The sequence below is a fragment of the Oncorhynchus clarkii genome, chromosome 12 (genome assembly GCF_045791955.1).
Source record: "Oncorhynchus clarkii lewisi isolate Uvic-CL-2024 chromosome 12, UVic_Ocla_1.0, whole genome shotgun sequence".
NCBI lineage: Eukaryota > Metazoa > Chordata > Actinopteri > Salmoniformes > Salmonidae > Oncorhynchus > Oncorhynchus clarkii.
The window spans coordinates 14,932,933-14,954,970 of NC_092158.1; the positions used below are offsets into that span (position 1 = coordinate 14,932,933).

The 22,038-nt window shown below is 42.0% G+C and overlaps 1 protein-coding gene and 1 pseudogene across 1 annotated transcript; one reads left to right on the forward strand and one right to left on the reverse strand.

Moving 5' to 3' along the window:
- Positions 1-3,082: 3,082 nt before the first annotated feature.
- Positions 3,083-15,997, reverse strand: LOC139422751 (follistatin-A-like). Its single transcript, XM_071174072.1, has 6 exons — positions 15,782-15,997; positions 14,904-15,095; positions 14,215-14,433; positions 10,371-10,595; positions 9,834-10,064; positions 3,083-7,397 (listed from the first exon to the last, which is right to left on the reverse strand). Exons 1-6 carry the CDS (start codon positions 15,873-15,875, stop codon positions 7,381-7,383), a joined length of 978 nt encoding a protein of 325 aa, XP_071030173.1. The 5' UTR covers positions 15,876-15,997; the 3' UTR covers positions 3,083-7,380.
- Positions 15,998-18,213: 2,216 nt separating this feature from the next.
- On the forward strand, positions 18,214-21,942 carry LOC139421826 (molybdopterin synthase catalytic subunit-like; annotated as a pseudogene).
- Positions 21,943-22,038: the final 96 nt, after the last annotated feature.

Below are 22,038 nucleotides of genomic sequence, written 5' to 3' on the forward strand. Positions count from 1 at the left end.
CTCAGCGATTTCACCATGAGGCCAATGGTGATTTTAAAACAGAGTTGAATGGTTGTGATATGAGAAAACTGAGGATGGAACAACAACATTTTAGTTACTCCACAATACTAACCTAAATGATAGAGTGAAAAGAAGGAAACCTGCACAGAATAAAACATTTTCCTAAACATGCATCCTGTTTGCAACAAGGCACTTAAGTAATACTGCAGAAAATGTGGCAAAGATATTAACTTTTTTCCTGAATACAAGTGTTATGTTTGGGGCAAATCCAACACAACCCATCACTGAGTACCACTACATATGTTCAAGCATGGTGGTGGCTGCATCATGTTATGAGTATGCTTGTCAAAGGCAAGGAATGGGCAGTTTTTTAGGATCAAAAGTAACAAAATATGGCTAAGCACAGGCAAAATCTTACACGAAAACCTGGTTCAGTCTTCTTTCCAACAGACACTGGGAGACAAATTCACCTTTCAGCAGGACAATAACCTAAAACACAAGGCCAAATCTACACTGGAGTTACCAAGACAACATGGAATATTCCTGAGTGGCCTAGTTATAGTTTTGACTTAAATTAGTTTGAAAATCTATGGCAAGACATGAAATGGCTTTCTAGCAATGATCATCAACCAACTTAACAGAGCTTGAATAATTTTTCAAAGAATAATGGGCTAAATGTGGAAAAAGTCAAGGGGTGTGAATACATTCTGAAAGCACTCACACGGGACTATATTCACTCTAGACTTCTACAAGTTCAAGACATAATTTGGTCTCTACACTGAACAAAAATAAAAACAAAGACAACGTGGTACAACACATAGCCTGATCTATGCATCTGGTCAGGGCCAGATAGCTACAGTACTCCATGAACTGTTATGAGATATGAACTGTTATGAGATATAGAATAGAGGACACACTGCGTTCCTCTGTGACTACATCCTAATCTGTAAACAACCCAAATCGATGTCTCGGATCTACTCGTTCAGAGAGGTGGCTGCTTCAATGATCTGATGACAGACTCCTATCTGGATCGGAACAACAAAACATTTCAATAGATCCCCCAACCCGAGTCTGTTCTTTTTTTCAGAGTGAGTGGTACTGTACTGTTTAAATTTCAATAGATCCCCAATGTTAGTTCATTCTATTTTCAGAGTGAATGAGTGGTACGAACACCCTGTGATGTGCTCCCAGTTACCAGACAGCCCCCTGCCCTGCAGGGAGTGGGGACCTACTGTGACAGACTAGTCCCGTTCCACAGACATCGACTCATTCTCATACGTTTCTATTGAACTCCTAAGAGGAACCCAGCAGGGGTCCATTGCGTGCCCGGTCTGGTCTGTCTGTCAGGGCTCCAGGGGTCAGGCTGTCTGTCTGGGCTACAGGGGTCTGTCTGTCTGTCTGTCAGGGCTCCAAAGGTCTGTCTGTCAGGGGTACAGGGGTCTGTCTGTCTGGGCTGCAGGGGTCTGTCTGCCTATCAGGGCTACAGGGGTCTTTCTGTCTGTCTGTCATGAGTACAGGGGTCTGTCTGCCTGTCTGTCAGGAGTACATGGGTCTGTTTGCCTGTGAGGGCTACAGGGGTCTGTCTGCCTCTCAGGGCTACAGGGGTCTGTCTGTCAGTCAAGAGTACAAGTGTCTGTCTCTGTCTGTCTGTCTGTCTGTCTGTCTGTCTGCCTGCCTGCCTGCCTGCCTGTCTGTCAGGGCTACAGGGTTCTGAAGGTCTGTCTTCTGTATGTCTGTCTATGAACAGGAAGAAGGAAAGGGTTCATGTACTGTATGTAACACACTGTGAAGTAACCGTGTCATCCGGTCCATCTAACTAGACTCTAGTCCAAAAAGGACTTCACTTTCTGGGCGATGGTATTGTGTGTTGGCAGAGCTTTGAGCACCTTGTCAAGCACTGTCTAACACCTTTCATATCAAGTTATGTGGTCAGCAACACATAATTTTGTGAGTAATTGGTTCTCTCTCTTCTCTCTCTCTTTCTCTCTCGCAATGACCCTTTCAATGTCCCATTATCCTATTGAAAACAGGAATGACATTTAGTCCATTATTCAAGATTAATTGTATATACAATCCAAACAGAAGTTATTATTTAAAATATGTTTATGATCATTTCTATGACTTCATAATCTATGACCGTAACTTTAGTAATGAGTCACTTGTTCTCAGTGAAACCTTCCACGTTTAGCCTTTCATGCTATGCCAAGGTCAGGAGAGTAGAGAGAGAGAGAGAGAGAGAGAGAGTATACCCCATCTCTGATGCCACCATGGGAAATTCTCTCACTCAGCTCAGCCTCGGCTCAGACTGTCACATCAGCATTTCTGTAATGTTGTTATATTAGCAGTGTGTACTTCCAGTCCCAGTCAGAATTTTCCAAAACAGACGGACAAGGACCAGTCACGGCACACACAGTACGATTAGGATCTTCTTTACTACTGCTGAAATGTAATTACATGAGATAGTCTCAGGTTCTGATCTGAGGCAGAGAGAGAGACGGAAAGGAGAGAGAGCTGCTGGGCTGGTTCCTGTCTGCTGGACCCTGATGCCACTAGTACCCTCAATCACACACACACAGCTCAGCAGACAGCCCAAACACAACTAGCACAGAAACTGAGTCAGCTTTTCTCACGTCTGGGGAAACGAAGCCAAACAGGCCAAGCTGAGGTTCTGTCGATCAGCCACACGTTTTATCTTCTGTGGCCGAGCTGGGCTCTACCGGTTTAAATGTCTGTGATTGAGTGACACAGTTCTGTCCTGCACATAAAGATAAATAAATAAATACACCATCTATATGGTTCTGCAGCACAAAGTGAAACAATCACAGACAGTCAGTCAGTCCGTCAGTCATTTTCTACACTTGGTGGAGGAGGATGGCTGAGGAGCAGTACTGAGAGAAATGACTGACTGTCTGTCTGTGATTGTATCACTTTAATTGGAGCATATTGTAAATGTGATGATGATGTAAAATACTGGACTGGATTCGGTACACAGGAGAGGGAAAGTAGGCTATGGTATATATAGTATTCTCCAGGACATTTGTTGTGTGTCTCGTGTGTAGAAATGATAGACAGAAGACACAAATTTGAGGAAAAAAAGCATATTTTTATTATTTACTCTCCTGCCCTGTATAAATATCATCATAATATCATAGCTATTATGTACATTTAACATTCACATAAAAAATACAAAACTATATATTTATGACTGAATCTCTATTCAACATAACAAAATAGACCAAGGGGGTTATTCATCGAAATGTATCACAGCTGTAAATGCAACAGCTGTTGACTTTTAACACATTTCTGTTTAGGACAAAACAGCAGAGATATTCACAGCAGCTGCAGATTTCTTTGAATATTCCTGGATAGAGTGAGGAAAAACAACATGCTTAAGTGTGATATATTGTATGTGATGAACATTATGTGGTACACTGCAGTTACATTTACAGAGGGAGTGATATCAATTACGTGATTGACCGCACTGGAATACATTGGCACATAAAAGTCTACAAGAGCATTAATTGGCACATTATGAAATATGAAAAACAACATTGTCAAGGTAAAACATGAAAAACCTCATTATTCCTACTTAGACATTGTATAAAACTACATACAGTTGAAGTCAGAGGTTAACATACACCTTAGCCAAGTACATTTAATCTCAGTTTTTCACAATTCCTGACATTTAATCCTAGTAAAAATTCCCTGTCTTAGGTCAGTTAGGATCACCACTTTTTTTAAGAATGTGAAATGTCAGAATAATAGTAGAGAGAATGATTTATTTAAGCTTTTATTTCTTTCATCACATTCCCAGTGGGTCAGAAATTGACATACACTCAATTAGTATTTGGTGGTATTGCCTTTAAATTGTTTAACTTCGGTCAAACGTTTCAGGTAGCCTTCCACAAGCTTCCCACAATAAGTTGGGTGAATTTTGGCCCATTCCTCCTGACAGAGCTGGTGTAACTGATTCAGGTTTGTAGGCCTCCTTGCTCGCACACGCCTTTTCAGTTCTGCCCACAAATTTTCTATAGGATTGAGGTCAGGGCTTTGTGATGGCCACTCCAATACCTTGACTTTGTTGTCCTTAAGCCATTTTGCCACAACTTTAGAAGTATGCTTGGGGTCATTGTCCATTTGGAAGACCCAATTGCAACCAAGCATTAACTGATGTCTTGAGATGTTGCTTCAATATATACACATAATTTTCCCTCCTTCATGAAGCCATCTATTTTGTGAAGTGCACCAGTCCCTCCTGCAGCAAAGCACCCTCACAACATGATGCTCCCACCCCCGTGCTTCACAGTTGGGATGGTGTTCTTCGGGTTGCAAGCATTCCCTTTTTTCCTCCAATGGTCATTATGGCCAAACAGTTCTATTTTTGTTTCATCAGACCAGAGGACATTTCTCCAAAAAGAACGATCTTTGTCCCCATGTGCAGTTGCAAACCGTAGTCTGGCTTTTTTTATGGTGGTTTTGGAGCAGTGGCTTCTTCCTTGCTGAGCGGCCTTTCAGGTTATGTCGATATTGGACTCGTTTTACTATGGATATAGATCTTTTGTACCTGTTTCCTCCAGCATCTTCACAAGGTCCTTTGCTGTTGTTCTGGGATTGATTTGCACTTTTCACACCAAATTACGTTAATCTCTAGGAGACAGAACGCGTCTCCTTCCTGAGTGGTATGACGGCTGCGTGGTCCCATGGTGTTTATACTTGCGTACTATTATTTATAGAGATGAACTTGGTACCTTCAGGGGTTTGGAAATTGCTCCCAAGGATGAACCAGACTGGTGGTGGTCTACAATTTTTCTCCTGAGGTCTTGAACGATTTCATTTGATTTTCCCATGATGTCAAGCCAAGAGGCACTGAGTTTGAAGGTAGGCCTTGAAATACATCCACAGGTACACCTCCAATTGACTCAAATGGCGTCAATTAGCCTATCAGAAACTTCTAAAGCCATGACATAATTTTCTGGAATTTTCCAAGCTGTTTAAAGACACAGTAAACTTAGTGTATGTAAACTTCTGACCCATTGGAATTGTGATACAGTGAATTATAAGTGAAATAATCCTTCTGTAAACAATTGTTGGAAAAATGACTTGTGTCATGCACAAAGTAGATGTCCTAACCAACTTGCCAAAACTATAGTTTGTTAACAAGAAATTTGTAGAGAAGGTTGAATAACAAGTTTTAATGACTCCAACCTAAGTGTATGTAAACTTCCGACTTCAACTGTACATTGTTTTAGTGGCATCCATCCTGCTCCCCTTAATAAACAAAGCTAGTCATTTTCTGAAGGGAGAGAGACCATAGTGACTCGTTAAAAGTATCGCTATGTACTGTAGTGGGACTAGGACGGGTAACTTTTGTTCAACAAAAGACTAGACAAAGCCATTTAGGTCAGCTTTGGGTCAACAAAACCTTTCTCTCACTAGGGTATATACATTGGTGAGCAACAAGTTCTCCATAAAATAAAGTGGAACACACTAAACACGCTAGCCAACATTTCACAATGTAGGAAGAAGGGGTAAATCCAAATCTTGCCCACAATAAGCAGATGTGTACAGCTCAGATAGAGAATGCATTGCAGGAGTTTACAGAACAAGAACATCAATGTGGGTAGTATTGCACCTCAAATAAATAATACATTTTCTCTTTGGATAAAATGCAAGAGACATTAGGTATACAGTAAGACAGACGGACACTGTTAATGTATAAATAATAAACAACATATATAAATACATACAAGTAAACAACACCTACAAGATTTCAAATATACGATTGCTTAGTTCAGCCAGGGTTTCTCAAACTCGGTCCTGAGCACCCAAAGGGCTGCATGTTTTGGTTTTTGCCCTAACAATACACAGTCAATTCAAACGACCAAAGCTTGATGATTAGTTGATCATTTCAGCTGTGTAGTACTAGGACAAAAACCAAAACGTGCACCCCTTGGGGTCCCGAGGACCGAGTTCGGGAGACCCTGGCTTATTTCTCTTCCATGGACAATAAATAAGCATACACTTTATATACAATATGAACAGTATTCTGTGGCTGAACTGAAACACTATTCAGCTATTATAAGGTTTATCATCCAGGCTGTATTCCAGGACATATTGATGAAGAAAATCCTAGTATTCCTGCTCTTCTTTCTCCTCTTCTTCCTTCCCCTCTTCCTCAAGCTCCCTGTCTGATGACGGATATATGGAAGAACAAATTGTCTACTAGCAGTTGCATCAACAGCACAGAATCTCACTGCAACATTAAGCATCATTGACCCTAACAACAGCACAGAATCTCACTGCAACATTAAGCATCATTGACCCCAACAACAGCACAGAATCTCACTGCAACATTAAGCATCATTGACCCTAAGAACAGCACAGAATCTCACTGCAACATTAAGCATCATTGACCCTAAGAACAGCACAAAATCTCACTGCAACATTAAGCATCATTGACCCTAACAACAGCACAGAATCTCACTGCAACATTAAGCATCATTGACCCTAAGAACAGCACAAAATCTCACTGCAACATTAAGCATCATTGACCCTAACAACAGCACAGAATCTCACTGCAACATTAAGCATCATTGACCCTAACAACAGCACAGAATCTCACTGCAACATTAAGCATCATTGACCCTAACAACAGCACAGAATCTCACTGCAACATTAAGCATCATTGACCCCTAACAACAGCACAGAATCTCACTGCAACATTAAGCATCATTGACCCTAACAACAGCACAGAATCTCACTGCAACATAAGCATCATTGACCCTAACAACAGCACAGAATCTCACTGCAACATTAAGCATCATTGACCGTAACAACAGCACAGAATCTCACTGCAACATTAAGCATCATTGACCCTAACAACAGCACAGAATCTCACTGCAACATTAAGCATCATTGACCCTAACAACAGCACAGAATCTCACAGCAAAATTAAGCATCATTGTTTATTTATTTTATTTCATCTTACTAGGAAAGTCAGTTAAGAACAAATTCTTATTTTCAATGACGGCCTAGGAACAGTGGGTTAACTGCCTTGTTCAGGGGCAGAACGACAGATTTTTACCTTGTCAGCTCGGGGATTCGATCTTGCAACCTTTCAGTTACTAGTCCAACGCTCTAACCACTACTAACGCTCTAACTAACTACTAGTCCAATGCTCTAACCACCGCCCCATTGACCCTAACAACAGCACAGAATCCAACTGCAACATTAATCAAATTTTCCTTGACTTGATTCACTGACAGTCTGCTTCTCTTCTTCCATGGACCAGAGTACGGGACATAAAGAAAAGTGATTGTGGTTATGAGAGAGGCTGGAGGCTGAGAGGGGGGGGGCTGGGCTGGGCAGTGGGGTGATGGTTTAAACCTGGTTTAAACCTGAAAACAGAGAGAACAGAACAGGGCTCATATACGCATCCTTATAACACAATACAACTTCATTTGATGCACAAGACAGGGGACCGGGACCCATTTCTACAAAGGACCACCCTGTTGGAGTGTATTTGCCCTCAGAAAAGATTTATCTCCAAAACAAACAGCCACAGGCAGATGTAGAAAACCCCATCCAAAAAAGTATCCCATCCAAAACCCAGTCCTCATAATCCACATGCTGAAATAATTTAATTACAGCAACATTACTGTTTACAGGAGAAAAACGAGGCATTGTTGTAATTAGAGGGAGGATAAGCTGAGAGACACATGATCTATGTTATGAGTGAACCAAACATCATGGGAACAACAGAATGGCAGTAAACTATGAAGTGGTCAGTCATAAGGGTTGCCTCTACATTGAGAAAGAGAGAGCGAGAGAGAGAGAGAGAGAGAGAGAGAGAGAGAGAGAGAGAGAGAGGGACAGAGAGAGAGAGAGAGAGAGAAAGTGACAGGAGAGAGAGAGGGAGAGACAGAGAGATAGAGACAGGAGAGATAGAGACAGAGACAGGAGAGAGAGAGAGAGAGAGAGAGAGAGAGAGAGAGAGAGAGAGAGAGAGAGAGAGAGAGAGAGAGAGAGGGACAGAGAGAGAGAGAGAGAGAGAGAGAGAGAGAGAGGGAGAGAGGGACAGAGAGAGATAGAGAGAGAGAGAGATAGAGACAGGAGAGAGAGAGAGAGAGAGAGAGAGAGAGAGAGAGAGAGAGAGAGAGGGGACAGAGAGATAGAGAGAGAGGGAGAGAGAGAGGGAGAGAGAGAGAGAGAGAGAGAGAGAGAGCGAGAGAGAGAGAGAGATTTTGCTGGTGGGCAAGACTACCTCATCATACTCTGACCAGTAAGTTGTTTTTGTGAAAAGTGGCTTTGACACAGAGGCCACTAAGTTAGGGATAAAAAGTCGACGTTCTGTACATTACATTGGAAGTCTACATTACCTTGAAAATAATGGAAATGTTTTGTTATCTGTTGATATTTTTATTTTATAAGTGAATTCATACTTTTTCATCTTTTCTTTGATTAGTTTGACATATATGGATGCGACCCAGTCCCTTGTTCTTTACGTTCTTATCCCTTGCTTGCTAGCTAGCCAACTAACTACGGCTAACAGTCACAACCTCTGCAGTCAGAATAACAGAAAAGTAGCTGCATTTGCGTTTGTTTTAAGCTGTTTCCAATTGACATTAATTTGGATACATCCAAATGAATGACGGTGCCTGATTTAGCTATAAAAGTTTGCCTTCTCGTCAGAACACTCAACATAGTTCATTACGAGGAGATTGCACTGCATATCAAACACTAGGCTAGAAGCTAGCTAAATAGTTTGTTGCTAGCAAACCTGCCAATATGACGACCTAATTCAAAAATATCAATTGCTGAAAACAGCTGGTCAAACTAGAAACATGTGGGAGGATTTTTTTATATTTATATTTATAATTTTTATTGTTACCCTTTTTTCTCCCCAATTTCGTAATTTCCAATTGGTAGTTACAGTCTTGTCCCACAGCTGCAACTCCTGTATGGACTCGAAAGAGGCGAAGGTAGAGAGCCATGCGTCCTCCGAAACATGACCCCGCCAAGCCACACTGCTTCTTGACACACTGCTCGCTTAACCCGGAAGACAGCCACACCAATGTGTTGGAGAAAACACAGCACAGCTGGCAACCGAAGCCAGCGTGCGTGCGCCCGGCCGCCACAAGGAGTCGCTATAGCGTAATGGGTAATGACTGTAACAGTAAGGACCTCAGAAATTCATGTTCATCACTCACCACACTAGGTCATTAGATGCTCCCAAAAAATAAGTCTCTGCAAAAACAAATCAAAGCTGGTAGTTTTTCCTGCGTTTACAATGTATCCAATTTCACTTTGTGTGGTTGTTGGTTTACCTTTCTGTAACTTTGTAGCAAATACGGTCTGCTTGTGTAGGTGCTTATTGCATTATGATTGCAAAGTGTCCCGATATCTTTTCCAACTGTCCCATTATCTGGTTTTAATGCCCATTCTAGAATGCCCTTCTAGCCAATCAGAAATTAGAATTCAACAATGGTATAAGGGGACTAATATAAGGTGACTTTAATCACATTGGAAAAATTGGGTGAGGGATGTGTTGTAGTTGGACCCACATCATCTTTCCTCCGGAGTTTATCCTAACTTCCACTTAAGTTAAATGTTCACTTAGTCATGCATCGATGTCAATGGGAGACTAAGTGAAAATTCGGCTTAAGTGAAAGTTAGGATTTAGGATTATTATTTATGACTTTGGGTGAAGTGACTGAGGAAAAGCCTGTTTTGAAGTTTAAGACACTTTCTCATAAGTTCTCAGTGGGTGTGCGTCGCTGTGGGGCACAATGTAGGGAATAGGGTGTCATTTCACGCATCAACCGTAGACTTACAGTTGCAGGATCCTGAGTGTTTGACCTCCAGGTGACGCTGCTGAGCGCATGCGGCCTGCCTCATGGAACACTCGCTGGGATAGGTGTTGTTGTCGCTGGAGCACACACTCTCACCCGGGCGACTCTCCGGACATGGCTCGTCACACACAGAGCAGCGTCCGCGGCCACTCGTTTCATCCCACAGACACCTTTTCGCTCCCCGACACACGATGTCGCCACATGACCGGGCGTCTAGAGAGGAGACACACACAGAAAGCATCAGACAATATTATCACACTCCCACACAGACCCAGGCCAGCACGGATCTATTTCTGATTCACACAGACACCATGACTCTGGTGATGGAGATAGACATAGTGTCCTGTCTGTGTGTATGAGAACAGACAGAACAGACATGTTTTTGATGTTTATTAGGCCTACTACTCTGGTATGTTCTGACAAAGGTCTTGGCGCATCAAAACACTGAACTCTTCATTGATCTAAGTGTGATGTATCAACTTTATAAACCCCACCCCATATTGATGCTCCAGTACTTACCAATGCATTTCCCTTCGTACGCCACGCCAATGGACCTTCCCAGGATGCACGTGGCTCTCCTCAGATGACAGGCGCTGGCATAAACAACACCGTCGTTGCCACACAGGTACTGGTCAGGTGACTTCACCTCTGGACACTGGTGATTACAGGCCACACAGTAGGCATTGTTGGTCTGGTCCACGACACACGACGCAGAGCCAGGGCAGCGAACTCCATGACACGTCTCTGTGAATGGAAAGACACACACACACATGTAAAGGCATGACTCACATGTGACACTATTCATGTCATGTGAAACATTCAAATTACACACAATTTAAACATTTCACTTCACAACTCTCAGGTTACACCAGGTAAATATTCCCCCACCTGTGATGTTTATTTTTCCTTGCTGCTAGTCTATCTATACGCTTTCTTACTGCCTAAGTTTGACTTAGCTTATCTGTGATATCAGATGGCAGACTCCACCTCACACTTCTGGTCTTTTTTGGACCTGCAGACAGGGCCGGCTCCAGGCATAAGCGACATAACAGTTCTATTGAGAGTAAAAATAGTGAAATACACCAGGAGCAATTTCGAAATTTGGTTGTGCATCAGTAGTTTTTCTCTTGTTATGTCAGTCACTCAATTAGCTGACAATTAGCTATGTCAATTTTTTGATTGGTAGTTAGTCTAGCATGCTATCTAAACTTGTAGCAATCTTGGCTGAGTACCGACTGTGCCCAGGGGCCCTGACTTTCAGGGGGCCCCTATTGATTTTTTTTGTCATTCTCACTCAGATATCATATTAACATGGCATAAGTCATGGCAGAATGTGTAAAGTTATAGGAATTTAGCTTTAAAGGCCCCCAATAGAGGGCAATGCCATCACTACTTCGACATAATTTCTGTCCAATAGCAGAAATTCTCGTTCAGGTTCCACCTCCGAAGAATGATGCATGCTGATAATACATATTCACGAATTGAGGGTGGGAACATGGAGTGGAGAATTGAGGGTTTCAACATGGAGTGTAGAAATAATATCAAGCAGGGCACTGGCATCCATCAGTCTAGCATGCTAACCTTATATAGCTAGCTAATGTTACTAATTGCCTCATTCAGCGCGACACATCTCCTTCACATAGAGTTGATCATGCTGTTGATTGTGGCCTGTGGAACGTTGTTCCCCTCCTCTTCAATGGCTGTGCAAAGTTGCTGGATATTGGCGGGAACTGGAGCACGTTGTCGTACACGTCGAGCCAGATTATCCCAAACATGCTCAATGGGTGACATGTCTGGTGGGTATGCAGGCAACAGAAGAAATTTGATATTTTCAGCTTCTAGGAATTGTGTACAGATCCTTGCAACATGGGGCTGTGCATTATCATGCTGAAACATGAGGTCATGGTGGCAGATGAATGGCACGACAACGGGCCTCAGGATAACATACACTTGTGTTCATTGTCCGTAGCTTATGCCTGCCTATACCATAACCCCTGCCACCATGGGGCACTCTGTTCACAATGTTGACATTAGCAAACCGCTCGCCCACACAGTCTGCCATCTGTCCGGTACAATTGAAACTGGGATTCATCCGTGAAGAGCACACTTCTCCAGCGTGCCAGTGGCCATCGAAGGTGAGCATTTGCCCACTGAAGTCGGTTATGACTCTGAACTGCAGTAAATCCAAGACCCTGGTGAAGATGACAAGCAAGCAGATGAGCTTCCCTGAGATGGTTTCTGACAGTTTCTTCAGAAATTCTTTGGTTGTGCAAACCCACAGTTTCATCAGCTGTCTGGGTGGCTGGTCTCAGACGATCCTGCAGGTGAAGAAGCCAGATGTGGAGGTCCTGGGCTGGCTTGTTTACAAGTGGCCTGCGGTTGTGAGGCGGTTGGATGTACTGCCAAATTCACTAAAACAACGTTGGAGGTGGCTTATGGTAGAGTAATGAACATTCAATTCTCTGGAAACCGCTTTGGTGGACATTCTGCTGTCAGTATGCCAAATGCACGCTCGCTCAAAACTTGAGACATCTATGGCATCTGTGTAATGGTCATGCTGTTTAATCAGCTTCTTGATATGCCACACCTGTCAGGTGGATGGATTATCTTGGCAGAGGAGAAATGCTCACTAACAGGGATGTAAACAAATGTGCGCAATTTATTTTTGAGAAATAAGCTTTTCATGCATATGGAACATTTTGGGGATCTTTTATTTCAGCTCATGAAACATTGGACCAACACTTTACATGTTGCGTTTATATTTTTGTTCAGTATAGATAAACAAGTTTGTGGAATCTGTACCAATCAAAGCAGTGGAATGTGGTCAAAACCATTCATCTTGGGGGGAGCGGGGTTCCAAAATGCAATCATATCACACGCAATTTTACAATTTATAAAATGGTCATATATATTTTTTTAATACAGACTAACTCAAAAATAAGTAAACTTCACAAATTATCCAATGGGTTATGATAATTTGCTGGTAAAAAAGTGGAGTTGCAAAAACACAAGTGTGCACACCCTATTTTAATTTGCTCCATGGCTCAGGCAGCCAAATGTAGACTACAGCGAAAAGCTGTTTGGCTCAGCCAAACATGGTCTATTGTATTGCTCAGCTTAATTGCAACTCGTGAAGAGGAAGAACTTTGCAGGTGTTTCTGATTAGCCATGCTGGTGGGTGGTAACATTCAAACAAAACCCAGCCCTGAAAAGAAATGTAGACAGGAAAGTATTAGCACGTCCTATCACAGGGGAAACACATAGCATTGATACTGAAAACATCCAAAGTTACTACTTCAACCCAAAATATATCATACTTTGACTTAATTTATTACTTATTGATTGAAATCATTGTGCAACATCATGGGCATCGTCTTTCAGCTGAAAAAAAGTGAATTTCCGCACTTCTGGGCCTTTAAAACTGCTAAAATGTTCTCTCCACCCCATGGCAAAATGGGTTGAATTGCAGGAAATTAGCTGTAAAACTGCAAATTTATTCTCTCTGCCCCAAGGCAAAATTAGTATAGTTGCATAAATTTTGTTATAACATTTCAAAAAAAATCTCTCCGCCCCGAGGCAAAATGTGTAGAATTGCAGGAAATTAACTTTAAAACTAAAATGTTTCTCTCTGTCGTACAGAGAGGGGCCAATAAAATCCTGCTTAGGGCCCCCAAGCGCCTAGAGCCGGCCCTGCCTGCAGAACTAGAGCTGCCTAAACCCATCTGCCTCTGTGCCCATGCACCAAAACATGTTCTATAAATCAGGTCGATAGGGGAGTTTTCCCTGAGCTGTGTGTACTGTCTTCCAGTGTCTGAGTCTGTTACTGTAAGGCCTTGTTCTACAAGGAACCTAAAAGAGTTCTACCTAAAACCAAAAATGTAAGTGCTACCTAAAAAGAGTTCTACCTAAAACCAAAATGTAATGTCTAGTCTACTGTCTCCAGACCATGGTACTGTAATGTCTAGTCTACTGTCTCCAGACCATGGTACTGTAATGTCTAGTCTACTGTCTCCAGACCATATACAGGCAGTACAGTTGGCCCCCTTGTGCCATACATGGGCAAACAATCGCTTAACCCAAGTCTGGAATAGTCTCACAAGTCAGATAATTATTTCAGAAATATCACTTATATGTGATAGACTGGAAATGAAAACCAAGTCTGGCAATGGTACTCACTGACCCTTATACACATACTTTATAAATGAATTGGTCGGGTTGCAAAATTCATGAAACGTACCCAAAATTCTTAGAATCAGGATGGAATAAACAGGGATGGAATCCTCCAACCGGGATATCTGGAAAACTTGGGAATTTTGGGGAAAGTTTCATGAATTTTGCTACCTTAATCCAGAGGGGGACTTACTGCGGCAGCGTCCGTGGTACTGGACCTCCAGGTCAGGATGGTTCCTGCAGCGGGCCCTGAGCATTGTACACTCATCCTTGTAGGATTTTCCATCCGACCCACAGATGGACCCCCTCCTTGTGACGTTGGAGCAGTCCGGAGCACACACACACCTGGGCTTGTTCCTCTTGTTCATCTTGCATCTCTTCCCAGGACCGCAGTCAACGCTATCGCATGTTTCTGGGATGGATGGATGGATGGATGGATGGATGGATGGATGGATGGATGGATGGATGGATGGTCGGATGGATGGATGGATGGATGGGTGGGTGGTTGGGTGGATAGATGGATGGATGGATGGATGGATGGATGGATGGATGGGTGGATGGATGGATGGATGGATGGATGGATGGATGGATGGATGGATGGATGGATGGATGGGTGGATGGGTGGGTAGTTGGGTGGTTGGGTGGATGGATTAATTTAGGAACAAATCAAGTCATCATACATAATGAATATGATATAAGGCCAAATTCCTTTATCAAAACCAATAGCAGGATACTATATGGAGAGTAATTATAGGACATTAACATATGACATGCCATACACATTATAACATGTTGGAGTTTTTTGTAAGAAGTTCCACCAGAATAAATTCCATCAGAATAAATGTTGCTCCACTTGAAGTCATGATATTGATCATCACTCACCTTTACAAGGTATGCAATTAGGCGCGCCTCCATTGAAGATCATCCATCGGAACAGCGTGCTGTTGGGCACATCTTCCTCGGTCCATGCGGTGCCCAGACGGCCACTCCGGCAGCAGTCCTCTCGGGTCATCCCGGACATGTAGAGCACCTGGCACCGGCCGTTCTTTCCCTGCTGCAACCAGCAGTTACCCGCTGGAGAGAGACGGTCCGTGTCCAATTAAAGTCTCGTATGCGCACGCGTATAACGGTAGAGTATTGCCTTATTTGAGCATGCTAAATCTTTAACAACGCCAACTTTTCCCCATAGCACCCTATATCCATTTCTACTTTTTTGTTTAGAGAAAAGTTCTACAATACAGGTTATGCCAAATGTGTTCTGATTGCGTAAAGACCAATAAATCCCAATGCAGCGTGATTTCACCGGAGGACTCAAGGGAGGAGCAGCGTGTACTCACTCCTCCTTGGGACCCACCAGTCCATCTGTCTCAGGCTATCAGCTCAGCTTGTAGGAGAATGACCCACTTGTAAATGTATAGGAAGTCACATTGACTAGTCTCCGACCCTATTATGCAATAAAGCTTGTACCTGTCCGTCTACCAATTGGCCTACCCATGCGTAATTTTATGATTGATCGCATGTTTTGATTAACTACGTTAGATCCAACATATTTTGCTTTAGACACAATCCCAATCATTAAAGACAAATCTGAGTACACAACCCACACAATAACCAATATTTTCTTATGAGGTATTTGGAAGATACATGTACTGTTCTCGCTTGGCTGATGCTTCAATGTCGCCTACAATTTGACCATAAAAAGTTATACCATCCTTACTCAACAGTATAACTGGTCACATAATCAATCACAGCATACTCACCCTGGACTTTGTAGTCCTCCATAAAGTGAGTGAACCACATGAAAAGTGCAATCACGCCTTGACGGAGCTGTGGTGTTTGTAGCATCCTAAACATTGGAACGGATGGGAGAGTGGCGCGAACGACTGCAGTCCTGACGCGCAGCGGATAAGTTGTGTCTGTGCGCACGCGATGCAAAGCTCAGTGAGTGACTGTCAAACTGTCTGACTCCGTCTCTCTTTTAAAATCTTTAAGGGTCTCTAGCTAAATATCTAAAGTGGGCGGTCTTCAAATTGGTGGGGTGGGGGATATTTTTGCTGTTGTATAGTTCTCCCCTCATCAGGTCCTGAACAGTAACTAGACTCTATAGAGTTTCTCAATGGTGAGTGTGCATTAAAGGATTTTAAAGAATGGTTTCGGGGCAGGAGTACTGACGACATTGGTGCGTAAAGAGATTGTCAAGAACACAATGTTGATCAGAGGGCATTAAACACACATATTTAATTCTGATCGACAGTTGTACCTGTGTCATCAATTGTACACCTTCTGAAACGACATTAATTTGCTGTTGTTTGCTCATTTTAGTAGCGTAAAATGTCAGCTGTTTTGAGATGTCATTAAAAGTTCGTATGATGCACTATATTCGTTATCAGAGTTATTCGCAAGAAATACAAATACAATAGGGTTAAATATATGTGAATTTCTTTCTCCAAGTGGGCTAGTACACCCACCGTCCCACGCCGGTTTTGGTTATGCGTTAATCTTTCTAAATCCTCCATTGCTGTGGATAGATAGCCTATAAGAAATGATAATAATAGCCACAGGAATACAACCATTCCAATAATAGATTGGTGAGTAGTTTGGCCCTCGCTCTCTGGGGTCAAACATATAAATATAGGCTGTCCAATCCCGTCTACAAAGAGGCTTTTAAAGATAAACATATACATTAGCCAACGCTTAGCTGTTGAGCTGCCTTAGTGTGAATAGCTTCCCGCATATGTCGCAACGCCTTAACAGGTGGCATCTCACATGTGCCACCTCTGGACAGGTAGACTAGATTTACATCCTCAGCCATAACGGCTCTGCTTTCAAATGGTGATATCGTGCGCCCTCCGTTGGTAGACATCTATAACTGCACCTCACCTGGTCCAGTTTCTTTGTGCTGGTGCCAATGTGTGCCAAGGGCGTGCCAAGAGAGCAATGATTTTGTGATAGTTTAAATTATCAAATCGAATGACCTAACCTCTAATAATCTGTTAAGTGGTTAAATTTACATTTCTAACGTTTTGCAACCGATACATATTAGTCATAGTTTATATAGGCTAAACCTCAAATAGCAACACAACAGACAGAATAAGAAGTTAGCATGGCATATCAACTATGTATGATAGAGGGGAAAATGTGGTTTCAAATGTTCTTTATAGCATAATTTTGATTTGTTTGGGTCTAGCCTACATACGTTAGGGGGACATCTAGTGGTGTACGCCTCCTATTTCCTGCATACCAGTCAGCTGACTGCGAGGATGAGCGACTGAGGAGGTAAATACACATGGTCCAGGGTCTGGCAGTAGTAACATAGCAGCCTACATTCATTTGATAAATTTTGCGGATACAACTTCATTCATGACTACTGAAGTAAGAGCAATAGGCTGTTTAAGAGTGTTGACCTGTCACTGTCATGTTGGAGATTTCCGCAAATACTGGTTTCAAATAGCCTGGCAAATGAACACTTTTAAACAGCCTATTGAGCTAATTTGAAACCACTATTTGCAGAACTCTCCAACATGACAGTGACAGCTCAAGGTTTATCTGAATTGTTTGCGTCTCTCTGTCATGAGTGGAACTACAATTGATTAGTGTCTTACTGTCTTTACGTTTATAATAGATGTCAGTGTTGTATTTCGCCAAAAGTGCTGAGTTGACGGGACACAAATCAGAGACGATCAGGGTCCCTTCAGAACTCATTACCCTTGAGCTGTGGGGGAACCTTGCCAACAGACACCCCAGGTAAATAAGATACCATACAAGTTGAATTCGAAGAGCTATTTGTCATTTAACTCATGATGTAATGTATCTTCTTTATTCCCCAGACTGTTTGCCGTGCACCATTCATTTGTTTTGGCTGTGCGTCAGGAGTATGTGGCCCTTGGGGACTAGCGCATGAGCCTGAGGGACGGTGGCGAGGTTGCTGTCATTCCACCTCTAAGTGGGGGATAAATAGGTCTCTTAATTCAGGTGAGACATGTTGCTGTCAACAATAGCCTACCAGAACTCAAACACACAATAGTTAATTACACTATCTCAGAATATCGAGGTGAATTGTGATCTCAATTTCATCTAGTGTATAGTTTATTTTTCCAGCAGAAATCTATCTATCTCTACTAATTTCAGTTTTACTTATATGATCCACTGACTGCTTATTTTAGCTTCCTTATCCCTCGTTCCTAACACAGAGATGTCTGAGGAAGGAGGAAGGGGTCCGAGGGACCTGATCAAGGTGACCCATGACAAGCTCTCTGTGGATGCAGTGTCACTCCTCACCAGCCCCTCCTGTGGTGCTATTTCCATCTTCATAGGTGAGTAGGGACTTTACACATATCTCATCTTCATATACAGTATCAGTCAAAAGTTTGGACACACATACTCATTCAAGGGTTTTTCTCTATTTTTACTATTTTCTACATTGTAGAATAATAGTGAAGACATCAAAACTATAAAAGAACACATATGGAATCATGTAGTAACCAAAGAAAGTGTTCTCACGAGGACCGCTCTCAAGAGGACTGCCACAGGAAAGGAAGACCCAGAGTTACCTCTGCTGCAGAGGATAAGTTCATTAGAGTTACCAGCCTCAGAAATTGCAGCCCAAATAAATGCTTCACAGAGTTCAAGTAACAGACACATCTCAACATCAACTGTTCGGAGGAGACCGTGTGAATCAGGCCTTCATGGTTGAATTGTTGCAAAGAAACCACTACTAAAGAACACCAAATAGAAGAAGAGACTTGCTTGTGCCAAGAAACACAAGGAATGGATATTAGACTGGTGGAAATATATCCTTTGGTCTGATGAGTCCAAATTTCAGATTTTTGGTTCCAACCGCCATGTCTTTGTGAGACGCAGAGTAGGTGAATGGAGGATCTTTGCATGCTTGGTTCCCACCGTGAAGCATGGAGGAGGAGGTGTGATGGTGTGGGGGTGCTTTGCTCTTGACACTGTCAGTGATTTATTTACAGTTCAAAGCAAGCTTAACCAGCATGGCTACAGTATTCTGCAGCGATAAGCCATCCCTTCTGGTTTGCGCTTAGTGGGGCTGTCATTTGTTTTTCAACAGGACAATGACCCAAAACACACCTTTTCCTGAAGGAAAAGCAGCCAAAAAGTGCTCAGCATATGTGGGAACTCCTTAATAAAGACAGTTGGAAAAGCATTCCTCATGAAGCAGGTTGAGATAATGCCAAGAGTGTGCATGCTGTCAACAAGACAAAATGTGAATACTTTGAAGAATCTGAAATATAAAATATATGTTGATTTGTTTAACACGTTTTTGGTTCCTCATAGTTTTGATGTCTTCACTATTATTATACAATGTAGAAAATAGTAAAAATAAAGAAAAACCCTTGAATGAGTTGGCCCATATGTGTTATTTCATAGTTTGAATGTCTTCATTAAAGTATATTTAAAACCAAAAGACTTTTACTGAAGTATCAAAATTACATTTGATTGCTAAAATATGCTTAAGTATCAAAAGTATAAATCATTTCACACTCCTTATATTAAGCAAACCAGACGGCACCATAACTTTGACATTTTTTTATGGATAGCCAGGGGCACACTCTAACACTCAGACATCATTTACAAACAAAGCATTTGTGAGTCCATCAGATCAGAGGCAGTAGGGATGACCATGGATGTTCTCATGAGAAGTGCCATTTTCCTGTCCTGCTAAGCATTTGAAATATAATGAGTACTTTTGGGTGTCAGGGAAAATGTATGGAGTAAAAAGTACATTATTTTCTTGAGAAATGTAGTGAAGTAAAAGTTGTCAAAAATATAAATAGTAAAGTCCAGATACCCCAAAAAACTACTTCAGTAGTACTTTAAAGTATTTTTACTTAAGTACTTTACACCACTGATCAGAGCGCACCCATTTACACTGAAGGCTTGTGTTAGGCTTTAGCTCAGCAGGCTAATACAGTCAGTCTCGTGGCACACAATAGACCCCGGTTGGAAGTTTGAGCACAGTCGCTCACACATGTTCAGTCAAGGCCAGGATGTCCGTGATGGTGATTCATTAATTTTTTCAGGGACGACAAGGAACAATTTTGAGGGGAAGAAGGTGGTGCAGTTGGAGTATGAATAGTGTCCCTATGGCCCAATCAGAACTCAGGAAGATCTACACAGACATCAGGGCAAGATGGCCCACTGTCAGGCACATCTGTGTCCATCATCGACTGGAGTGAGCTTCACAAAACTCTCCGTGTCGCATTCCTGGCAAACTAACTAACTAACTAACTAACTAACTAACTAACTAACTAACTAACTAACTAACTAACTAACGAATAACAGTGTTGTAACTCTGAGACAGTAACTCTGTTACTATGTGAGACTATGGGCAGGGAACTGTAACTTTATGAGAGACTGCTTCTAGACCAAGTTCATTCTTCTGTTTTCCAAGCTGGTGCCTGTGAATGAGGCCGGTGTGATCATCGGCATCTCATCTCCTCACAGAGGGAACGCCCTGGAGGCAGTGCAGTTTTGTATAGACACCCTGAAAGCCACCGTGTCCATATGGAAGAAGGTAAAAACACCCTGAAAGCCACCGTTTCCATATGGAAGAAGGTAAAAACACCCTGAAAGCCACCGTTTCCACATGGAAGAAGGTAAAAACACCCTGAAAGCCACCGTGTCCATATGGAAGAAGGTAAAAACACCCTGAAAGCCACCGTTTCCACATGGAAGAAGGTAAAAACACCCTGAAAGCCACCGTTTCCATTTGGAAGAAGATAAAAACACCCTGAAAGCCACCGTTTCCACATGGAAGAAGGTAAAAACACCCTGAAAGCCACCGTTTCCACGTGGAAGAAGGTAAAAACACCTGATCATGTAGTTACAGATAGATAAGCAAAGAACGTTGTTTATAATCTAATATGTAATAATAATCTAATATAATAATATATGACATTTACCAGATCTTTTATCCAAATGCGACTTAGTCATATGTGCATACATTATGGGTGGTCCTGGCAATCAAAGCCACTTTCCTGGCGTAGCAAGCACCATGTTCTACCAACTGAGTTACAAACACCATGATCTACCAACTGAGTTACAAACACCATGATCTACCAACTGAGTTACAAACACCATGATCTACCAACTGAGTTACAAACACCATGATCTACCAACTGAGTTACAAACACCATGATCTACCAACTGAGTTACAGATTACCAGTTATTGTCATCACGGAAATGCTATATGTGTTAATACAATGTTGTTACAGTACTATAGTAATAATTACATTTTTACTACACAGGTATAAGAGCAACTAAATGTAAAGTGTTTACAAAATGTATGTATGGTGTACTTTGCACAATGCTCTGCATAATGATCACAAGGCATAGGGTACTCATTAAGTAAGAGTTGCGTGAAACGAATCATTGTCAAGTGACAGTCACACGGCTCCAGAGCCTGTCTGAAGCCTGTCTGACACAGTTTGAATTGGTGCATTATGCTGAATTCATATCCAAGTGAGAAGGTGGTATTTACCACATTGGACTTGGAATAATCTAATTGGTAATTACTAGTGGGTAACTTCTATCATCCTGATCACAGACTTCTCCTACATGCTGACCTCTGACAGGACCTACTAAAGAAATTACCTCTATAACAGAAGTATCGGCAGTTTACTGTAACAACAAAACATTCAGTCATAAAAAACTATCTATTAATATGTTTTTTAAACATTATAATTTGTTTAATATAATGATAGCTGTATTTTAAGGTTGATGCTATTTACAAATTCTCAACTGGTAATTACCACCTTCCACTTGGTTATGAACGCAGCATTAGTTCCACGGGAAGCTAATACTGGAGGATTTTTTCTGTCTTTGGTAGAAGGTGTATGAAGCTGACGAGTCCTGTTGGAAAGAGAACAAGGAGTGCCAGTGGACAGGACAGAGTTGAACTCTGACCTCATCTAGGAGCTTTTCTATGGCAAATATTAGATCACACACAGTACCAGTGAATCTAAAGCTGTCCCCAACAATACAGAAATGAAGT